This window comes from Parus major, chromosome 5 (assembly GCF_001522545.3).
Source record: "Parus major isolate Abel chromosome 5, Parus_major1.1, whole genome shotgun sequence".
NCBI classification, from domain to species: Eukaryota; Metazoa; Chordata; class Aves; order Passeriformes; family Paridae; genus Parus; species Parus major.
This window is the reverse complement of record NC_031774.1, coordinates 2,953,158-2,976,432: the sequence shown is the minus strand read 5'-3', so window position 1 is coordinate 2,976,432 and position 23,275 is coordinate 2,953,158. Positions and strand designations below refer to the sequence as shown.

The window sequence follows — 23,275 nt, the reverse complement described above, 5'->3', positions numbered from 1 at the left end:
AAGCTAGCTCATTTTGGTTGTTATGTATTCTTCAGGGAAAATAGGAAGCACCAGAAACTGATCTATCACTGCATAAGATCTTCAGGATTTAGTGCCTGATGTATAGGCAAATGGTTTTGAAACTTTTGTCAGACATTTGGTGAAAAAACATTTGGAAAGCTTGAGAGATACAGGGGGGAAATACAAAAGTATGGACATTGAATTTTTTCTTTTATTGCTACAAAACTGTCCAGCAGCATACACACTTCTGACAAAAATCCCACTTCCAAGACATGAATTAATTTGGATTTAATGGGAGTTTGATGTGGAAGAGTATGCAGATTAAGACGTGAAGCATGGACACAAAAATAAACACAAAGTGAAGGTAGACTGGAACATCAGAACTCTTTCTAGCTATCCATCAGCTAGAGCTGTGCCATGAGAGGATGGCAGGTGAATGGGAATGTAAAGATCATAGTAATGATAAAAACTTTGTTTTCTTTTAAGAATTTATTAGACTTTACAGAAAAAAAAAAAAGGGGACTTACATGGAGGTTTTAATTTATAAATTGGGGTAAAAATGCAATGTGTTTATTCTGCAAGACGAGCTGTTTCATCCTGGTTTCCATCACCACTGGTTTCACACATCCAAATTATCTTCCATCAGAAATGCTAATGTGGCAGGATGTGCCCCAAGGGCTGTTCCCCTCCCTAAGGATTGCCCAGACCCAGTTCAGCATGCATATGTAAACACAGAAATGTATGCAGTTTCGAAGAGCTTTAAATTTTATCTCTGTCTAGTGATAAAAATAAGCTTTACACTGCAATGGGCTAGAAATGGACCTGAAGGATTCATCCAAAGCTCACTGTGAAGAAGCATCACGTGCAAAAGCTGCTGCTGCTCTTTAGCCCCACTGGGAAATTCAATTAACACTTGGATTCTAGTTACACGGTGCACTGGGTTTGGCTGGCTGCTGGCTGGGGCTAAACCACGACACAAGGAAATTAAAGTTCTGCTGGAGAACGTGACATAGAGCTGCTGTGTGTGGAAAAAGAACAGTCTGGAATATCTGCACTGACAAAGCAAGTTCTCTTTAAAATGGAAGTATACTTCTTCCCACACAAAAAGGCTGCAACTTTTACTCAGTTAAAATAAAGCTGGAAGTCCCTTCAGGAAACAAGAAAGGCTCAGCCAAGTTCAGAGCTTTGTTATGAAAATGAAGGTAAAGATCCAAACCTTTGTATATCAGAAATACAGAAACAATTTAAAACTTCAGAAAAATGATTGGAAAAAAATTATTTTGGTAGGGTTAAAAGTTTTCCCAGAAAATTTGTTTCGTAATATCTACATTATGCCTCTGTAAAACAAGAAAAACTAATGAGGACAAGCAAGACCACTAAGATCCATAGTTTAGAAACAGCACATGGAGAGTGAAAGAATAAATATACAGGTTAAATATTAAATAGAAACCTGAGAGAAAATGAATTTTAAAGTTGCTTATGATTAAATATCACCATTATATGTAAACAATGCTTAACTTCCAATGGTGCAGTGTCTCTACCACCTGTTCCTGTGTATGCATTACCTCGATGATCCAGAGCATAATATATTTTACAGCTTGGCCTGGTGATGATACCCTTGCTCAATTATTCCAAAAGATGCCTCTGAAATGCAGTGGGCTGGGCTGCAAGCAGAAATGAGATGTAGCACAGCTAAAAGAGAATGACTGCAGGCAGTTTATTCCAACACCTCCTGAAACTGGATAGGGCAAAGCCAAAAGAGAGGACAGCTCATAAAAGTGTGTGTGGAGGGTTGTTATTTTTATTATTTTCTTCTTTTATTTTTGTTTGGCTTTTTCAGCCTGGATGTGTCAGGTCTTCTGCTGTCTGGAATTAAATCTGGAGTTTCTCCAGTACTAAGGGTTCCTCTTGAAAAAAGAGGGACACCATAATAGCATCATAACAAATTAATTTTGTCTTGTCACTCTAACCCAGTCATCAGCTGAAATTAGGTAGCTATACAGGAATTAAAAAACAATTTAGGACAAAATTACTGGAAATTAAATTCAGGGTTTAGCCCAATATTCTTATCAGTCTGTATTCTAGCTAGAGAGTTTTTATAATGAAAGAACAGTCTTTAATTTGTATTTTGCAACTTTTAGAGGCAGCCCACTGTAAACAGACAGTAAAAAACATCTCTGTCTTACTGTATGAAAGTATGTGTAAGGCAGAAAGCATCAAATCCCTGTCTCTTGGGTACCTTCTCCTGCTTCCCACACCCACCCAACCCTTAGCAGCAGTGGGCAGCCTGATCATAGATTTGGTTTGTAAGGAATCTTAAAGATCATCCAGTTCCAGTCCCCCTGCCATGGGTAGGGATGCCTTCCACTAGACCAGGTTGCTCCAAGCCCCATCCAACCTGGCCTTGAACCATTCCAGGATTGGGACAGACACAGCTTCTCTGGCAGCCTGTGCCAGCGACTCATCACTCCCCTGGAAAGGATCTGAGCTTCTCCCACTTTCAGGTGAAACCCCTGCCCACCCCAAACTGCAGGCCTTTGGCACAACACCACCACATCTCACTACTTGCCTCCTGGTTTAGATTTGAGCATCACTTTGTAAGCACTCTGCAAGAACTCAATGTATTTTTAAGGTAGACAGAGCTAATGAACCTTCCTTCATTTGAAAGAAATTGGAATGCCTGGTGCTAAAGTGCAGATCATTTAAAGACAAATTTTCTTCTGTGGAATGTTCATTAGAAGCACAGCACAATAAAGATTTTCTGCAGACATTCTAGAGTGAAATACTTTAAACATTAAGACAAATCAAAGGGTAACTGAAATGAAATCGGCTCATGACCGGGGCAATTTATATGTGCTGAAAAAATACTTCACAGGAGAGGAGTTAAAAAGAAATATGTAGAATTTAGTGAAGTCAGAGACACTACATAGGGAAACAACCTGAAAGAACAAAGCTGAGCAGATCAAAGTCAAGCCTGGTCACTGAGTCAATGCATGAAAATGCAACATCCATATCCACCAAAATACATTTTATTCTTTTTGGCACATTTCACCATATGTGACCAGGTGAGAAGTAGTAGTAAGAGCACATTGAATGGGGAGTGGGCAGGAGCAGACAGGAGCTCTCCAGCAGCATCTGGAGTGGGCTCAGCCATCCAGAGCAGCCTTACCCCTTTCCCTGAGATCCTCCACAGGAAACAAGAAGAATCACATCTTTTAAGTTGTACAGCCTCATTTTTTTTATAAGCCACCAAAATGCTGACCAGTTTATAAAACTGAATATATATATATAAAACTTCAGTATAAAACTGAAGGCAAGACATACACCAGGGATTAAAAATATAAATAAAGCAGTGTTTCAAGGGTGAAATCTGCCTATGCAGAGGACCAGGTTAAGGAATACATAGGTCTGAATTCTATTTAAACCCTATTTTAAAGAATTATAGTAGAGACCAAGTCATGTAAAGGAGTAAACTTATCTTCAGATGCTTTGGAAAAAGAAATGCACATGAAGAAATACAGGGGATCTTATAAGGAAACAATTAATCATAATGTAATAATTTGGTAATGAAGAACTTTCAGTGTAGTGGTAACAAATTGTTTCTTTTTAATATCATGATTGTGAAAAATGAGGTTCACCTTTTTGGTATAATTTTGAAAATTTAATAAAAAGGCAATTAGGAGACAGAAATAAAGCAAAATGAACAAATATGGGCAGGTGCCTCAGCATTCAGCCAAGAGTATACCTTACTAACAAAGGATTGTCCCTTAAAAACACAAATCTCTTGCATATTCATAAGTTCTTATGCACGATTCAAACATTCTTCTTAAGTTTTAGATGTTTCTTTGTTTGGCTTCAATTCCCCCCTCCCCAACAGATCAATCTTCCTGGCTCTCTTGAGTCTCTCACTCCCTGATAACAGAGGTTCAATAAATTCCTCCCTTGGAACTCCGGTCACCTCTGTCTTCATCTGGATAAAATAATCTAAGAACGCAGGGGGTGGGTTCTGACTATCTTTTCATTCTCTGGGTTATATGAACAAAAGCAGTCTTTATTTTAATACCATACTGCAGCCTAAAATATATATATATGTATTGCACCACTATTTCTAAGTTTCATACAGCAAAGTTTTCTTCCAACATAATACATATAACATTCATTTTAATATTTGCAAAAAGCCAATAATATGATATGTATCTAGAACAATGATGTAGAGTCTGGGGATGCACACCTCCTAAGTTTTGGGTAGAATTTTCTAATAGTATAAATTAGCCCACTAGCATCCTGGATGCAATGAGATGATTTTAAATCATGTTGCACCTATGCCAGATAGCTTTTTTTGGCACATCCTCTGAAATTACTAGGTCACTGCATGAAATCAATTTCTTCCTGTACATGGAGCTTTAAAGGTGAACAGAAGTGTTGTGTTTGCTTTGTTTTAGTACACAATTCCTCAGCACTAACACTTTATGTTGTTCTCTGTCTCTCAAATGCTGCAGTGGAGCAAAAATTTGTATTTTTATTATTTTGAAGGGGTACAGACATTACTGATCTACGGGTGCCATAGTTTCAGTAGAATTGACTTTAAATTGTACTTTTGAAAATCTCTTCTAATTAAAAGGCAACTGGCTCAATAGGCTTTGTCAGAGTCCTTGTTACTGGAGTAAGTGAGGAATCCCAGCTTTATTTTAACCAGTTTATATCTCGGGAGGAAGAAGGGAAAGCACATTAACTGATTAGGATTTATCATCAGGTTGATCTATCATTTACCAAGTCTTGGAGTTTAGGATTTTTCCTTTTGTTTCTTTCTCTTATGGAATTTTGTCTCTTCTGTTGCTAAGAAACCATAACGACCTACCTACACTTAAGAGAGAAAAGAAGTTGCCTTGCTCAGGGGATGTAGTAAATGGATAGGGTGATGCAGGCTCCTGTGAATGTTTGATGTTGTAAGGTTGAAAGAAATTCTGCTAAGATCTGGTGTTTTTCATCTAAGTTTTGTAACATTACCATTGGGAAAGCCAAAGCAAGGACTGCACAGAAGAAGAAGGAGGAACTGGGTCAGAAGAGTGACATATGCAGAGTGTAGGGCAGGTCAGCCTAACATCACCAGCAGCTCAGACATGCTGTACACATGGATGTTGCCTACCTGTATGTCAGCAAAGCATTTGACACTTCCTCTCACGACATTCTCCTGGAAAAGCTGGCAGCCCACAGCTTGGACAGGTGCACTCTTCCCTGGCTGGATGGCCAGGCCCAGAGAGCTGTGGTGAATGGTGCCACATCCAGTTGGCAGCCAGTCACCAGTGGTGTCTGTTACAGGTTCAGGAGGATGTCCATGCACAAAAAAATGCAAGACACAGTCAAAATAGCAAAGCAAGTCAATTTAATTAGTTGAGTTGGCAATAAATACATACTGACCCCTGAATGCTGGAGAAGCTGATAAGCAGGAGAAGGAGATAGAGCATGGCTCCTTGAGCAGGAGAGGCAGGAGGGCAGAACAACTTCAGGGTGTCCTCTGGATGAAAATGATGTGCATCATGTCATCCTCTCTCCTCCACCCTGGAACCACACCTTATATCTCTTCCTCAGGAGTGGCCAGTTTCAACATCATCTCACATGGGGCCAACGCATGAGATGAGGTCACAACGGCCCTTGATCACACCTCCATGCCAACAAGGGCTTTATGGCATATTATTATTCCCCTTTCACAGGATAAATCCCACCAGGTGACCAATATATAGTTTCATTTCTGAAGGTTAGTCCTACCAGCTAACAATAAGTTCTTCCACATTATCTTGTTGACGTGCATAATCGTGGACCAAATATGTCAGGGCTCAGACCTGTCTTTGGTCCCTGACAGTCTGATCCTCCAGGGACCAGTGTTGGGGCTAGTCACATTTAATATCTCTATTAATGATCTGGATGATGGAATTGAGTCTGCCATTAGCAATCTCACAGATAACACCATGTTGGGTCAGTGTTGATCTGCTGGAGGGCAGGAAGGCCCTGCAGAAGGACCTGGACAGGCTGGATTGATGGGGCAAGGCCAATGGCAGGAGGTTCAGCAAGACCCAAGTGCTGGGTCCTGTACTCTGGCCACAAAAACCCCCTGCAGTGCTACAGGCCAGGAGCAGAGACTGGGAAACAGCCCAGCAGAAAAGGATTTAGGGGTGCTGGCCAACAGTGACTGAACACGAGCCAGAACATGCCCAGGTGGCCAAGAAGGCCAGTGGCATCCTGGTGTCTACCAGAATTGGTGTGGCCAGCAGGATCAGGACAGTGATTCTTCCCCTGTACCTCGAGTCCTGTGTGCAGTTCTGGGCCCCTGAATTCAGTAATTTGGAGCTGCTGGAGCAGGTCCAGACAAGGGCAACAAAGCTCATGAAGGGTGTGGAGTGCATGACTTGTGAGGAGTGACTGAGGGAGCTGGGGCTGCTCAGCCTGGAGAAGAGGAGGCTCACGGCTGCCCTAAATGCTCTCAGCAGCTCCCTGAAGGGAGGCTGGAGCCAGCTGAGTGTCAGTCTTTTCTCCAAGGCAACCAACAACAGGACAAGGTGACAAAGTCTTAAGATGTGCCAGGGGAGGTTCAGGTTGGAGACAAGGAAGAATTTCTTCACAGAAGGGGTGATTGGGCACGGAATGGGCTGCCCAGGGAGGTGGTGGAATCACCTGCAGGTATTTACTGCAGATGGATGTGGCATGGTCTGGTTGACAAGGTAGTTGGTCACAGGCTAGACTCGACCTCAGAAGTCTTTGCCAGCCTAATGGATTCTGTGATTCTATAATCCTTTTGTGAAGCAGCAAGACAAATACAACTTCACAGGTATTCCACATTTATCATCGAGATGACTGAAAAAACTCATGGCTACTGCAGGCTTCAGTAAGGTTACAGTCAGGAGCCTGCCAAAGAAATAACAAGTTTTAATAAATATACCGAGAGTTTTGCATCTTAAACTGTTTGCTCATGCTGAAGGACAGCTCACTTTTGTACTTCTTGAAGGAAAAAAAGTAAATAAATTGCCTCAAATAAAATCACACAGAAAACTGCAAAAACACATATTTCATTTTCTTCTAGTGTATTTTTTCCCACTTCTCAGAAACATTTATTATGCCAGCTACAAAAACTGCCATTTCTTAGCAATAGATTGAGGCCTTCTGGAGACAAACTATTTGTTCTGGTTTTGCAAAATACAATAGAATCCAAATATTTAAGAGGATTAGGGGAGGTTGTAGACTGCTCTAAAAACCCTCTGTGGGGATTTTGCAGAAAGATCCTCAAATACTCATCAAAATTAATATTTGCTTTAGTTTTGTTGTATGTCTAATTATGTGTGATGACCAATGCCTAATGCCTAATGTGCACAATACAAGTCCACAACAATCCAATTTAGCATTCTGCAGTAAGGAAAAAAGTCTAAAAATGCCTGAGCCTCAGATGGCTCTCAATGTTCTTTACTTGTGTATTTTAATTACACTTTCTGACACTGCTTGGCTGTTCTGACCATTGCTTTCTATATTTTTGAAATGTCAGGGGAAAGCAAAGTGGGCCACTATATTTCACTGTCATTTAAAAGAATGGAAGGTAATACATGCTCAGTAAACAGTAGGCATTTTCAAACTAAAATTCAAACCCAGGACTTCTATATGCTACTGCAATGCCAGGAATGCAATAAATTCCTAACATTTGCCTTTTGCTTACAGCCACTTGAAGGAGGTGGAAGACCTGATGACTTATTTCCCTGCTTTTAGCTATCTACTCTCCAGCACTGATTAGATTTTATTCAGACAATGCTACTCTACTGCTCAGGCAGAGAAGCAGAGTTGCAATTAGGTAAGAACCAAGTACAGGTGGTTTTACTTACTTTTAGAATTAGATGACTCAGTCTTGCATTGTCCAGGAAGGTGACTTTTTGGTGGGATTTGGGAGGGAAGTTCTTGGCTGTTTTAATTTTCTGCCCTCTACAGATCTATCTTCTAGAAAGCCAGGGAGAAATCAGAGTTACAGAAGAATGTATGTCTCAGTGCCTGAAACAGGTTATGATGGAAAAAAATATTCATTAACTTCACACAAAACCCTGAATAACACCTAGAGCCATGTTTGCTTTCTATTCAATCAAATGAGATCAACCAGACAGGAAAATACTCTATTTTATATTTTCTAATCTAAAAAATTGTGTGTGGGAGAAGGGAACACATCATGGAAGTTGACTTTAGATGGAGAAAACAATTGTTTCAGTACCTCTAGTTCTCCACAGGGCACCATTTCCAGGTAAGGCTTTAAAAGACTGAACAGAAACATCCAGAAATACTGGAATGTACCCATCTTACTCCAGCTTTTATATTAACAGAAGCCATTCTTTGGAAAAGATTTATCAATATATCAAATGATACAATTAAACAGATACAGAAGTCACACAGAGATCTGAGGATTGCTCATTTTGGAATGTAAGACAGTTTCTTAAGCCTTACAATGTTTGACAAGGCTTTTGGTTCTTTTTTTTTGTTTGGTTTAGAGGGGTTTTTATTTTGAGGAGTGGGAAAGGAAATTATTAGCATGTGTCTGTGCAGATTTATTTTAAACCTTTGGTTACCAATAAAATGCCCAATTTACTCACCTCAGTCCCCAAAAATCCTGAACAACCACACAATTAAAGCCAACAAAGGTGAGGGATACAGAGCTTGTTTTACTTTCCATGATTTTGTCACTTGAAACCTGACATGTCTCTAAAGCAACAAGAAGCAGTAACACATCAAAACTTCAAATTATTTCTAACCTATTTTTAAAGGGCAGTTTTATTGGGGTTTTTTGTTTGTTTTTAATTAAAGCTAGCAATGAATTTTATCCTGAGGCCCACTTCTGAATCTCAGATGTCTTCTGTTGAGTTTGCCATCTTAAGACTCTCCAAACTACAGAAATTTTTCTGTAAAACACTGCAGCACCCATTTTGCTCTGAAACCAGCTTCTCATCAGGATTTTGGAAGACAAAGAATCACAGAAACTCAAACTGTATCTGTGATTTCCCTGTAATTCCAATGTTTACATACCAACCATGGTCTCACCCTTTCCTTGTATCAATTCAATTCCAACTCTGCTTTTTGACTTACTTCAATGTCATAAGAAAGGTCATGGAAATGATTTGGTTTTTAAATAAAACTGAAAACATGTTTTTATTTCCAGTTCAAGTGTTATGTTGTTATCACACCAAATTTTCATATAATATTTCTCCATGTATTTTCAGTTCACAGTCCAGCCTACTTAAAAAAAAAACCAACAAATAACAAAACCCCAACTTATTTTACATTCTAAACTGAAGCATTTTCTCCTAAGTTAATCTCAGTTCATAACTCTAGAAACATTTTACTAACAGCCTTACAAGTTGTCCTTTGAAGGACTTAAGAGAAATTCAGTATCTTATTACTTGAGATACTTGATTCAAGCAATTAAATAATCTGACTCAGAATGAGACACTTGATTCAAACAACTAGAAGATAATATCTGACTCAGAGTAATATGCATCTTTGAGTTTATGTAGCTGACTTCTCAAAAACAGAAAAGGCTCAAACTACTATAGATACTTTATAGCACTTTTTTTCTCCAGCAAATCACAGATTAGACAAGGGAAGATTCAAAAGCAACCAGGAGACAAACTAATCACAGATTTAAAGCTTCTCTCTTCGGATGCCCACACACATGCAGGTGTTTATGTTATGCCCTAGAGACTATAAACAGCCAATTAAAGCAGTCTGTAACCTGTACTCAAAATGGAAAGTCGGAAGAAAAACACATAAACACATTGTGTGCAAGACTGAATTTTTATTTTTCTGTTGATAAAACCCAAAGATCCTTCACAGCAGCAACAGATGCAGAAGTTACTTGCAGAAATGATACCTCTTCTTAATCTGTTTGTATACCCAAATATGAGAAGTGTGTAGGGGCTGCATATTAACACAGTACAGGCACTGCTCAGTAGTAACAGAGATCAAGTTTCTTGCAGTATTTTAATCGACCCTTTTCTTATTATTAAAGGATTCTCATAGCATCAAATGTGATTATTAATTAGTTGACACTTATTTTTTGTTACTGCAATTTAAAAACATTTATCCAATTCTACACATACTATTTATATGCCCAGATACACCTCTCCACATTTTGTAGTTGATAAACCATAACCAAATGCTACAATCCATAATGAAAATGCTACTGCATTTAGCAGCTCTAGCTGCAGTAAAGTATTTCATTAGAATAACAAAACACACCTCTTGTTCAGTAATACAAGGACACAGTTCGTAAAATGAACATTCCTATCTTGTATCCACACCTTTCTGTAATATATTTATATATATATATTTATATATGGCTCTAAAACGTATCTCTACTAATTAACAATTAAATTAAAACACATCCACAATTGGTCTAACTAGTGATTTTGGTCTCAGTACTTTAAACATTAGTTGTTCCATAAAAATATACAATTCCACAACATGGTTGTATCAGTAACATGAGACCTTTAGAAAGAGGCCTATGACATAAAACCAACCATGCAATTCAGTGCTCAATGTCATCTAACTGATAAATATTTATACTGCATTTTCAAATTACCAGTATCTCCCAAACTTCTCTTTGCAGGCTTCCCATGCTTACAAACGTGTAGAAAGCAATCACATTTCTCACTTGCTCATAGCAACCATTATTTTTTTCAAATAGATCAACTGACAAAGCACAAGCCTCAAGCTGTGATTTTTAGATTATTAACCTTTTCCTTTCTTTCACATACTGCTTCATGTGAAATAAGACTAGGGATCAGCCACACAGCAAGAACTGCACTTTTCAGTTTAAGCCTCTAAAAATCAAATTATTAGCAGTCAATTAGGATGTACTCATAGCTGCCATACAAGTGAACTGATGCCCAGTAGACAATGAAATTAATTCTTCAAAAGGTGAAGCTTAAAAAACCCAACCCCAAACCCAAAACCTAAACTACACAAGTACAGCATCAAACCTGGTAGATTCCAAAAAGTGGATCCATGTCCAGAAATTTTCAAAATGGTACACAAAACCCATGCCACCATCAAGAACACATGAGATAAGACAGTAATTGTTTACAGATGGAGATGTCCTTATTTAGCAGTTGTGATGTAGTACTTCTGTAGTACAAACAAGAATCCCCCAAGTCAGGAGCAGTCAGTAATAAAACCCCAGACAAGTTCACATGTCACAGTAACCTGGCATATAAGACTCAAATCATTTTACTCTTAATAACAATCAGTAATTTAGGTACTAATAATTTCAGAACCAATACATTCAATATGTAAATAAAACTACAGTAAATGATACTAAAAAGACAAGAATGGTATGACAATTAAGATGAATAATTCTTTTACACAGCAGAAAGTCAGGGAAACATCTGGAATTCTGTTGCACTGCATTTATATATCTTCTGTTTATCAATATAAAAATACATCTAGAGAGTCAATCCAGAACTACATACAGCAATCATGTTTTTCCCCACAGCTGCTTCAAAATTAGTACAAAATAATGTAAATTGCAGGAATGATTGTTGTAAATTTGTAAATGTTGGCTATTACAACATCATTATATAAGAACACCAACTGTAAATTATTTACAGGAGAGGTAATACAATTTCCAGAATGGCGAATTATAATTTAGCAGAAGTGTAAAAACAATGTACTTACCAAAAACATTACAAAATCTGGTATCATTATCAGCTACACAGTAGATTGTGATTACATTTTGTAGTTGACATAAAACATATTCTTAAGAAAAGTGCGAAAATACTGCTACATAAGAATCTTCTTTTTTTTAAAAAATCAGCTAGCAAAAACCCCAGCAGATTCTATGCTAAGAAATGTCAAAAGAAAAGAGGAAAAAAAAGGATGCTGATTGTATGTCTTATTAAATGCTTTTGAAAAATCTGTAAATTCACTTTCTGGCTTTGAAGTCTGACAAAAGGCTTATTAAAAATATCAACAGAAATATTACCATATATGCTTTTCCAGGGCATTTTAGGCCATTCTAAACCTACACATTCCTTCTAAACTGTGAAACAGAAGGAGACTGAAAACATTCTGAAGCTGGCTGAACTGCAGATTGCTGTGACCAGTGGCAGAACGCCCTGCTGGATGCCCATCACCACCAATGCACCCCAGAGCCCGTACTGGGGTCCCCAATTTGCATGTTTGTACAAACAGCCCAGGGGATGGGACAGACCACACTCCCAGTGAACCATTCAAAGGGACCTCAGCAGGCTGGAGAAATGGGCAAAGGAGAGTCTCAGAGTTCAGCAAAGAAAAGTGCAAAGTCCTACACTGAGGGGGAACAACCCACAGACTGGGGGATTGAGCAACTGCAAAGCAGCCTTGCAGAGAACAGTAGCAAGCCACGAGCCACCATGTGCCCTTGCAGCAAAGAAGCACAACAGTCTCCTGGTCTACACTGGAAAGAACACTGCCAGCAAGCTGAGGGAGGGGATTCTTCCACTCTGCTCAGTCCTTGTGAGATGCAGCTCAAATGCTGGGTCCAGTTTTGGGCTCCCCAGTTTAATACAGAAATGAGCAAGAGTGAATCCAGTTCAGGGCTGGATGAAGTGATTGGAGTATCTTACAAGGAGACGTTGGGAGAACTGGGATTGTCTCTCTTGCCTGGAGAAGAGAAGGCTTGGGTGATCTTACCAACCTGTGTAAATGCCTGAAAGGGAGGAGTAAAGGAAGAGCCTAACTCCTCCCAGTAAATCTAGTGATTGGACAAGAGGAAGCGGGTGCAAGTGGAAATATCAGAAGCTCTACTTAAACATAGGAATGGATCTTCATAGTGTAAGGGAGAACAAAACACTAGAAACAGGCTATCCAGAGATCTTCTGGAGTCTCCACCCTTAGAGATGGTTAATAACCCAGCTTTCACACTCCTGAGCAACCTGCTCCAGCTGGCCCTCCTCTGAGATGGGCAATGGGGAATGGACTACATCTAGACCCTCCAACCTCAACTGTTCCATGATTCTACAAAAAGGACAGGGTCTTATCACAGGCATTGGATCAACTGAGTCACAAAGAAACTATAAAATGTAAAAGGGATATATATTTTCTCTTTAAGTTATTGCACACGGTGTTAATTTTGCTGCCTTCGTTTTGCTGATCTCATTTTTTCAAATCTTGACTCCATTTCTTCAAGGACTTTTGGTGTGTATCGCACAACTAATTTAACCTTTCCTTGAGCTGCCTTCAGCAGTTCTACTGCTTTTTCATGGTGTTCACCTTCAACACTCTGTGAAGTATAAACCATTTAGTATTAGTAAAGACACAAACTGAAAACAGATTTTTTTTTTGTTTTTTGTACAATTCTATATAAACAATTTTATCTATGTATTTATTTATATGCACTCTATTTTCAAGACTGTGTAAGGACTATGTAATGCAATTTCAGGACTTATGTTTGAAAAAACCAAGTGAGGGGATGATAAAAATGCTAATTAGTATTAACAAAAGAATAGTGCAAAAATCTTGTTTAGATTTATGTCGGACAATTAAATTCTGCAATGATAACCTTAGTCAATTATGAAATTACACTTAAAAATCAAAAGCTTCAGGAGAATACTTACTTAAAATTTAATATTATTTTTCTTCTTTTGCATGCATTTTAAATTTAGCAGTCAATTTGCTTAATAAATTGCCACAGACAACTGCAAGATAGCTGCCTTCTTGATGTTACCCTGTATCATAACAAGGCAAAACAGTGCATACTGGGTACTTGCAATGGAGCAACTAACATGTAGTGTGCTGCTCATCTTAGTGCTCCACATGTCCCTCAGCAAACCCAAAACATTCAATTTCATTTCCTCTAAACTGATTTTCAATAGCCTAACCCAACTCAGGAAGACCAGAATAAAAACACTTTCCTAAAACAACTCTCAGAATTTCTCAGAATTATACGAGATTCATCTAATTACAATTTTTAAGCAATGGCTCTTAAAAACTGCATCCAATTATACATTCCTGGACAACAGCACATATTTTATCAGCAAAACTTATTTCTCCCAAACTTATTAAACACAATGACGGGACTACTCCAAGCCTACCTCCCACTGGTGCTATTAGAAGCTAGAAGGCAGGTGATGTACCTGTTGATTGGAGGGTTTCCCCGTTACTATAAAGTTACTTACAGAAAGAAAAACAACAGTTAAAAAAAAACCCAAGTTATTTCTCTTCTATCAGACTTAGACAACACATACATTTGAATGTTTTCATTTTTGTTATTCAAGTGGATGTGTAGGCTGTTCAGTTTAAAACTGATAGTAAAAGGTTTGTTGAGTTCTGCTTAATTCTATCAAAACACCTAAAATTCTGGAGTGCACTCAAGATCTCCCACCTGAAAAAAATAAACTTGTTTTTCAGTCATATTCCCTGCAGTCTTGGCAGCAGCATTTTTTTATTGTTATTGAAGTATAAATTACAATCACAAGAAAATGCCTGTCGTGTATTATGATGACAGGATTCCATCTGTAAATATCAGATGACAATGATTTTTCTGAGACTACATTTGTGTTCTTAACAGCAATTTATGCACCCATTCATTTGTATTCTTACAACAGCTATATGTATTTATACATGTGCAGGCACACACAGAGTCACTGTTAGCTGTACTAACTGCCTGATGATCGGGTTCACTTTTGGGTGGAGCGGTGGTTTTGTTGTCTTTAAGAGTGTGTGGGTGAGGAAGGACTCATCTCAAGAGAGTTTTGCACCAGTCCCTCAATGTTTCCTAATAACAGAAGGCCAAGGGAAGGACAATTGCATCCCTACAGCTATGATTTCTGATATGTCTCTTGAAAAGGACAGCTGGACTCCCAGGTAATAGTCAGGAGTCAAGTATCTCAGAGATTTGTGCTAACCAGGTCTTACAGTACAGATATACAGTGTCTGTACTCAGTCACTATTCCTTTCAAAAGTCAAAAATCCCCAGAATCTAGCTTGACCCTCAGCCCTAAAATAAAATTTGGTTTACAGACGTAATGATGAGAATATTAATTTTAAGCCTGCATAGAGCCTCTCTGTAAATAAAAGCAAGTGTTTAGGAGATATTTACATGCATTTGACTGAAAGCTGTCTCAAGTCAAAGCCTGCCCATAACCTTTTCTTTCCAGTTTTACTTTTTGTATTGTTAATACTTCAGAAGAAGATACTTACTAAAATAAAAAAAAAAATCCACATCAGCACTTAAGACATATATTTCTTAAAATACAATAAAAAGTCTGCTTCTGAAGCTCAGTATAGTTAAGTGGAAGGAAAAAAAAATACCATACAAGGTAACACTATTTTGTAGTTCCATCTCATTACAGTTTTCATCATGTGAAAATGCAGTAGCATTTTTACTGGGAAAAAATGAGAATCTTGTCAGCCAAAAGCAACATAGCATAATTTACTACCTACCTTAGCAGGTGCAGAAAACTTTATTAGTAAAAATCTGCATCATGAAACTTTGATGAAAAAGGAAGGCAGTTTGTATTTTACAAAATTCTTTCACTACATTTATATAACTCCTTGGAATCTGAAATACTGATATCTATGTACAGCTCCTTCTTGAGACAGATAACCAAAGCATAATCCTAAAACTCTCAATGCACACAAGTCTACAGAAGCCTAAGCAAATTTGTTTTGTGAGAACAAAAAGAAAGTATTCTGCCAAGATTAGAAGACACAACGAGCTTGTGCCATGTGTATTCTTGGTGCCCCCTCAAGTGGAAACAAGCAGTTACTGCTACACAAAGAAAAGAGGAAACCAGTTCCTACCACTCCGTTTACAGAAAGCAGCTGGTCTCCACGTTTCAGGCCTCCGTGTCTGTCAGCTATACCTCCAGGGATAATTCGAGAGATATAAATTGGAGAGTTTTGTTCTTTGCCTCCCATGATGTTGAAGCCAAGACCTTCTTCAGTTTTGGGTAGTTCAACCACTCTGGGATGAGAATGACCTTCACTAGCAGCAAATGCAGCTACTGTGGCCTGTGAGAAACAAGATTTTCTCATTTATTAGAAATTAAACAGTTCCTTCAGCTAGACACAGTGGGCAGGCTGAAAATGTATTTTATCTCAAAGTACTTAAATGTTAAGACAAATGAGACAATTAATTCCCTATGTCAGGAAATTACACACCAACGCTAGCATGAAAAATTCAGAAGTCCAAGAATAAAACGGAAATTGAAGAAATTTTAAAACAAGTCTCACTACAGCTTTGAATAACCTGTTAAGCTTATCCATTTTATCAGACATCTAGATAATATCCTTCTGAATTTTATATAATCTTCTGCTTCTGAAGTTTTTGCAAGTTATAGTTTGGCTTTTACCTTTGCTGTTGCATTAGCTCTAACTTCTGGGCTACTGCTGATATCCACAGTTTCATATACGTGTTCATACACCTTTAGAGACAAAACAGTTTCAGGATGAGTAAAACGGATATTTTTCTGCTTAGGTAATGCAACAAAATATCAGGTGCAACTCAAAACTGTGTAAATTAAAAGCACACACCTTTAATGTTACTCCCTGATTCACAACAAGAACAGGCAATCTAACATTCTATGAAGAAACAAATCTCTCAGCATTTTTATTGCTCAGTCTCAACCAAAGTCTTCTCTCTTTCCACAGTATTCAGACTTCACCAGACTTTGGAAATACTTATGGCTAGGCTTGCATGCCTGACTCAAGGCATGATGACTATTTTCTCTTGCTTGATTCAAGCTGGAATTCTTTAATATGGATGCACACAAAACCACTCAAGGGCAGCTCTTCAAGGCTTTGCTGACCCAAATCATCCAAACCCCTCCCTCCCAACAAACTCCCAAATTTTCCTTCAACTTTAGTAACTAATTGAATATTTAAAGAAAAAATAGGATTGAAAACACAGAGACAATAAGAATACTAATGCTAAGGAAGTGCTTGCACTGAAGGCTAACCCACATCATCTCCTTGACAACCATTTGCACTTGCTAAGCAATTTTAAGTACAGTGTCCTCAACAGGATGAAAACATCAAGATGACACCTGTGTCTACAAACAGATTTTTTAAAGTCATTCCAGCTGTAATCATTAGTATTAACATAAGTAATACAAATAGCACATCCAATCACCTGAAAGTCTCCAAAAGAATACCTGGAATGAAGATGAGGTGGCACAAGACTCCACCTAAAGATGGCATGGATTTGGCTTTAAAATAATATAGGCAATTGGTACTTTGTCTGTTCTTACATACCAACAGGATAACACCCTGCTAGCTGCCAGGAAGGACAGACTCTCAAAAGAACCTTTAAGAAGTGATCTGCTACTAAGCCATTATTTTATACACCTATGGTGTCCCAAATTAGTTTATTTTCAAATTACTTTAAAATAAGGTTTGTTCTATGAAGCTCTGTAAATTCAATACAGCTTTATGAAGTTCAAAATCAGTTTACTGCACTGAGCATAAAAAGGAAAAGGTAAATCACACTGGTCTTTAACTGAAGGTAACTGCTTACATCAACTTACCTCTCTCACAGCATTGCAGAATTCACTTTGAAGGACTCTTTGCAATGCCTGTAGCTTTTGTGGTGGCACTTCTCCACTTCTCTGTAATTTTTCCAGCAACTCAATTGCTCTGCAGATGTCTACAAAAAAAAATAAATAAAATAAAACACTAGTAATGAGGAATGTCTGAGGAATTTCAAGGTATTTTCGGGGGTTGTTTTTTTTTAAAAAATTAAGTTAATGGAGCAGTCTGAGTGTGTGCACTTGCATTCCCTTTAAAACTATGCTTTAAGTTACCTATAACACTATGTATTTACAAAATGAAATCTATGCTACAATGAAGCACTGTACTTTCATCCTGTTATAAACCAACCATGTCAACAACCCTGTAACAGATCTGGAGCTATCACTGACATGCATATTGCAAAGACAATCCAATTTTTCCTCAAAGGACTGAAATATTGGTATGTATATTAAAGTACTGGTAGTGTATACTTCATAATCTTCTATGGACAGCATTTTGTTAACACCAGCTATAATATTATCAACTATGCTAACATTCCTTTTATATTCCAAAATTAGTTCAGTAAGGTACACTCAATACTTCCCACAGAAGAGGGCTGAGAACTATCTAGCCTATTTCTTTTCCCTCCTCAAGTGCTTATAAAACCAACAGTACTCTTTTTGATATTCTCAGCTGAGTGACAGTATCTCCAATCTAGAATACTGAACCCCAAACTCTTTCAGTTCCTGGAAACTTTTTCCTAAGAGTTCATGATGTCTATTTTCTCATAAATGCTGCTTTGTGAAACTGAACTTATGAAGGATTTGATTCCAGACCAGTATGACTCAAGACAGGCATCAAATGCAATGTGACATTCTCTTGGCAGTGCCAGAGAGCAGAATACATTCACATCCCTCATTTGTATTTCCAAACTCTTACATTAGTGGTTATTCTGAAACACCTAAGTTCTTGAATAGAACTAGAACAGTCTCTTAGAAAAGCAGATTGAAAGGATTACTTTCATTATCACAAAGACAAAAAAACAGTGATTAATCTACTATATAAAATAACACACGGATCATTTTAGAACAGGATGAAGTCTGGCACATTGCTATGTCCCAAATGCATTACTTAATTTTTTCTGTAATTAACCTCTAGGTACTCATTTTTCATGTGAATGCACCCAATGGTATCACGTCAGCACAGAGGATGTGCAGTAGCCATGAACTTGTAAAATAGGAGTGAAAAAAGAGAGCACTTATGTAACAGGATGAAAATGTAGTAGGGTGCAGGTTCTGAAATTAGGGTGAAGTGCACTGGCAAGACACAGCCCATGCAAGTGTTCTGTCTTCTCACATGAACTATCACACACATTTTACAAACTACTAGATGGAGACCAGGTTGTGCAGTTGATTAAACAAGGTATAACTTAAACACACAGACTGGAAACAAATCCTTCATGGAAAAACGCTCAAGTACTACAGCTCTAAGACTCACATTACTTCTGATCATAGTTAATGTTTCCATGTGCCATGAGAACTTGGTGTTTTCTGGCAAGCATTTCCAAGCTTTACAAGCACCAGTTATCTAAAGCAAAGCTGTATCAAAACCCAAATTATCTACTAATAATCCCATGTTTTACAGAGAAGACGTTTACACAGGCATGCATATTTGCTATTTGTATAATTGCAAAATGAAAAAAAGCAAAAAAACAACTACTTCTTAAAATATTATTTCCTAATACATATTTTTGTATTTAATTTAAATCTAAAATAGTTTGTGAAATTAAAGATATTCTCAATTATGCAAAATCACCAAAGTTCTTAGTAATCCCATGTGTTCAGTAATAGCAGAACTGACCAATGTCCAACTGTCTTGGGCTGCAATGAAAGATGTAACCAGAAGTATGTATTCTATTACTGTGTTGAAACCAGCTGGGGCAGTGTTCTTTATCTCTTCCAGGACCCATCCCTCATAACTGGGGATCTCTTCTCTTAATGGGCCACTGAGTCTCACTGCAGGACTGATAAAATTACATCATCCCATCAGGAGATGCTCCACCCAGGGGAGGAGCCAAACACCTCAACCTGTGAATCTTTGGAGATTTGGAACACCACAGCAGCCTTTGTCCACTGAATTCCCAGAAGAGAGAGACCAGACCCATCTACACCACAGAACTTCAGAGGAAAACTCATCCTTCTACAGGATCTTTGCTTCAACAGAACCACATCTGTCACTCCAGGAGGATTGCAGCCACATTTAACTGGACTGCTACCAACACCCTGCCCAACAGGGTGCCAGGCTGTGTTCTGACTCTGTCAGTGGGTTGGTTTTTTGTTGGTTTTCTTTTTTTTGTACTTCTTCATTTTGATTTTAATTCTCCTAGTGAAGAACTGTTATTCCTGTTCCCATATCTTTGCCTGAGAGCCCCTGGATTTCAAGATTATAATAATTTGGGGGGATTGGTTTACATTTTTCCATTTCAGAAGAGGTTTCTGCCTTCCTTAGCAGACACCTTCCTTTTCAAACCAAGACAAGTACTTAATTCATGAAGTATCCCACTGATCAACTTGAAGTATGATCAAATGGCAATTGCAGCACCTCAATCCAACATATTAATGAGAAATGTCTAGCAAATCTAGAAATTATAACATCGCTACCATTTAAACACTCACAGATGTTTTCAGACAAATGATTATTACATGCACATAAAGACTATGTAGTTTTTATGTGCCTGTAATAATCCAAGTTGCCATTCTTGAGCCTGTGGCCTATGAACTGTGTTGAGATGTAAGGTGTACAAACTTGTTATCAGTTTGATTAGGATTCTGCAAGAAATTTTAAATGATGACAACAAAGTACTGATCCAAAGAGTAGCTGTAGAAACTAAGACACCAGAATTCCATGTGATAATTTGTCTTTTTTCACCTTCATGTTTTGTCATTAAATTAGATATGCTTCCTACCTGTATTTCTTAACAGACATTGAATGATGCAGCACTTTTTACCCTAAGGTTAAACTGGTTTGTTTGGGAACCAGCTATGTCCTTCATTAACTACAGACTAAGAACACAGAATCAGCTTCTCAAAAAGTGATTAGGATGCACTGAACTGGATTAATTTTAGGTGAAACTAAAGCAGAGGACATGCTTTTATAAAAAAGTGTTTTCAGATCAAAGGACAAGACTATTGCTATAAAGTAAAAACCCAGAGCAGTCAGACACAGCATGAAAGTTAGATCCTCAGTACTCAGTAAATCTTTTATCACACCACACTTCTTACTCAGGTAGATAGAGACAATACATCCCATCAGCAGGACACTTTGTTCCCAGTAGTTTTGTTGTATGTTATTGAGAGGATCCCATTATACCAGTGTGGAAGTGCAACTGAGCACAACTTTCTTCTACTGAACTGCATTGCACACTGTAAGTCAAAAGCTGAATATTCAATTTATCCCAGCAATATTGCTTTAGGAAAAAGAGTTTTGCTGAGAACTTTTTCTTTCATTTTTCAAGAAAAGCTTGCTGACTATTGCGTTGATGCAATTTGCTTCCTCCTGAATTACGAGCTGGAATATGATCAGTTGAAAGCTGTCTTCCTCACAATATAAACACTATAGCTTAGTCAACTGTTCAGCACCACAGACCAAAATGAATAGTACAGAAGTGTTCCAATGATGGATTTCAACAAGGATCAATGTAGATACAACTCCAGAGATGAGCAATTAAAAAATCCCACACCGTAAAACTAACCATAAAAACAAATCCATACATAACAGAAAAATTGCTTTTCTTTTCACCTTTTCTTCCTTTTAATACCAAATTGCCCATTCTTCACAAATATTATTTTGTGATCATAGATACTAGACTGCAATCCTGAAAAAAAGAAACATTTAAACTAAAAGAATGGGGAGGGGAAAAGATGCTACCACTCCAAGAGTGAGTGACCAAAACATATAGAAAACACAGCATTCTCATAGATACTACTGATTAATCACCTCCACTGTTTCTGTTCAAGTATTCTAGATTCATAAGCTGTATGTAGAGTAAGCACAGGTCACCACTAAACTGTAAGAATAACCAAAATGCTAACTGTTGTTTCATTCCTGCCCTCTAGTGAATTTGGGTGGAGGTGTTTGCAATGGAGCTTGGACGAGAAAAGACACAAGAATTTCCAAGTGCCCTGGTGGGAAGCATAAAGTAAATTTTTAAAGTTTAAGAAGCTTTTAAATCAGCTCATTTTCTACACTACTCTCTCTTTTCTTATGCTATATGCCAACATTAGTGACTTTCACTTTGGAGCTAATTATGATTCATCACCAGGCTACCTTGCAGTCAACCCCACAAAATTAACACTTATTTCTGTAAATAAGGATCTTGCTTTTGTAGGTCCATTATAAGGTGCTCTCTTTTTCTTCTTTTCTTAAAAATACCAATATGCTTGAAGACCAAACAGCTCCTTTGTTTCACTGAGCCCTAAATAACTGCAGATTTGTTTGTTTTCACGGACAAACCGTAGTGGCAGGGTAATGAAGTGAAGGACAGGACCTGAGCCTTAAGTCTGCAGACCTTCCAAGCACAACTAATCCACTGCTGAAGCAGCTGCCCTAATTAACAAGCTTTGGAGTAGAGAGAGTAGATGAGCTGTGGATTGTGAAGCAAAGACCTTACATAACTCACTATTTACAGGCCAACTCACACATTACAAGTGGTTCCCTTGTGGAATGGAAAGCAGGGCTAGCAAGAAAAGAAAAACTGAGTTCTTCAGTAGGTAAGGTGACAGTACCAGAAAAATAAAGTGGGCACAGTGTGTTATACACCTATAAAAATAAATCTAGCACTATAAGGAAAAGTCCTAGTGGGAATGGCAGTGCAGAAAGTCAGATCATTCAATCTCCTATAATTCACATACTTGTTTTCGTTTTCAAAAATATGATTCCTAATTATATTTCTAATCATTTCCCATGTAAATTTCATTTCCCAATCCCTACTGTCCTAAATACACACCAGTAAACCAATCATCTATATTGTTATATAGGCATCTATGGACATTACACAGTATCAGATAAACACATTGAAGGAAATTTACAGCTGTTTCTTAAAAACTGTGGATAAATGTCAAAAACATACTACACAAAAATACCCAACTAGTTCTATATTTTATCTGTTTTGCTCTTAATTTCAGTTACACACTGCATGTATTAACAATATAAATTGAGACTACATACTGGAAAAAATGGGGTGAAAACATAAATATGAGAGGGTAAGAGAGGACAATCATGAACAAGTGTAGAGGGACCCCTGCATGTATCAGCTGTCTTCTATAAAAGAAGTAAATTATTATTCTTAATACACAACTAACAGACTGAACTTAAAATACTAAGAATTCTGCTGTGTCCAAGATGATCCCATGAGATAAACAGAAACCAAGTGACGGCAGGCTGGGTAAGAGCTGGCTGAAGCGTTAACAGCAGCGAAGGCAGAGCAGACACAGCTACACAAGGCCTTAGCCGAGTGCACCCACGGAAACTCAGCCGCAAAATGAAACGCGACAAAAACCTCCGGGGACTGCATAAAAGCAAAGCCGAAGAGGTCGGTCCCAGCGACACGCCTGAAAGAACCAGAAGCGACGGAAACCTGTTCAAATCAGATCAGCTGTTCAAATCGGTTGCGGCTGCGCCCGGCGGAGAGGAGTGGCTGAGCTCCTGCGGGAGGGCGACAAGGGAAGAGCGGCAGAGCTGCTGCTGCCTCTGCCGCCGCCCCGCGGCC

At 38.2% G+C, this 23,275-nt stretch overlaps 1 protein-coding gene across 1 annotated transcript; it reads right to left on the bottom strand.

Annotated features, from left to right (window-relative positions):
- Window positions 1-9,795: 9,795 nt before the first annotated feature.
- On the bottom strand, window positions 9,796-19,559 carry LIN7C (lin-7 homolog C, crumbs cell polarity complex component). The gene is made up of 5 exons (XM_015631605.3): window positions 19,369-19,559; window positions 17,526-17,644; window positions 16,353-16,424; window positions 15,802-16,011; window positions 9,796-13,279 (listed from the first exon to the last, which is right to left on the bottom strand). The coding sequence occupies exons 1-5, from the start codon at window positions 19,475-19,477 to the stop codon at window positions 13,124-13,126; spliced, it is 666 nt and encodes a 221-aa protein (XP_015487091.1). The 5' UTR covers window positions 19,478-19,559; the 3' UTR covers window positions 9,796-13,123.
- Between the last annotated feature and the right edge of the window lie 3,716 nt (window positions 19,560-23,275).

Excerpts from the sequence above, each read along its gene's own strand:
- LIN7C (XM_015631605.3), bottom strand. The coding sequence starts at position 19,477 with ATGGGTCCTGGAAGAGATAAAGAACACTGCCCCAGCTGGTTTCAACAC. Across the intron at positions 16,425-17,525 it reads TCTGCAATGCTGTGAGAGAG|GTGTATGAACACGTATATGA; the intron begins GTAAGTTGATGT and ends TTGTCTCTAAAG. Across the intron at positions 13,280-15,801 it reads TGCTTTCTGTAAACGGAGTG|AGTGTTGAAGGTGAACACCA; the intron begins GTAGGAACTGGT and ends TATACTTCACAG.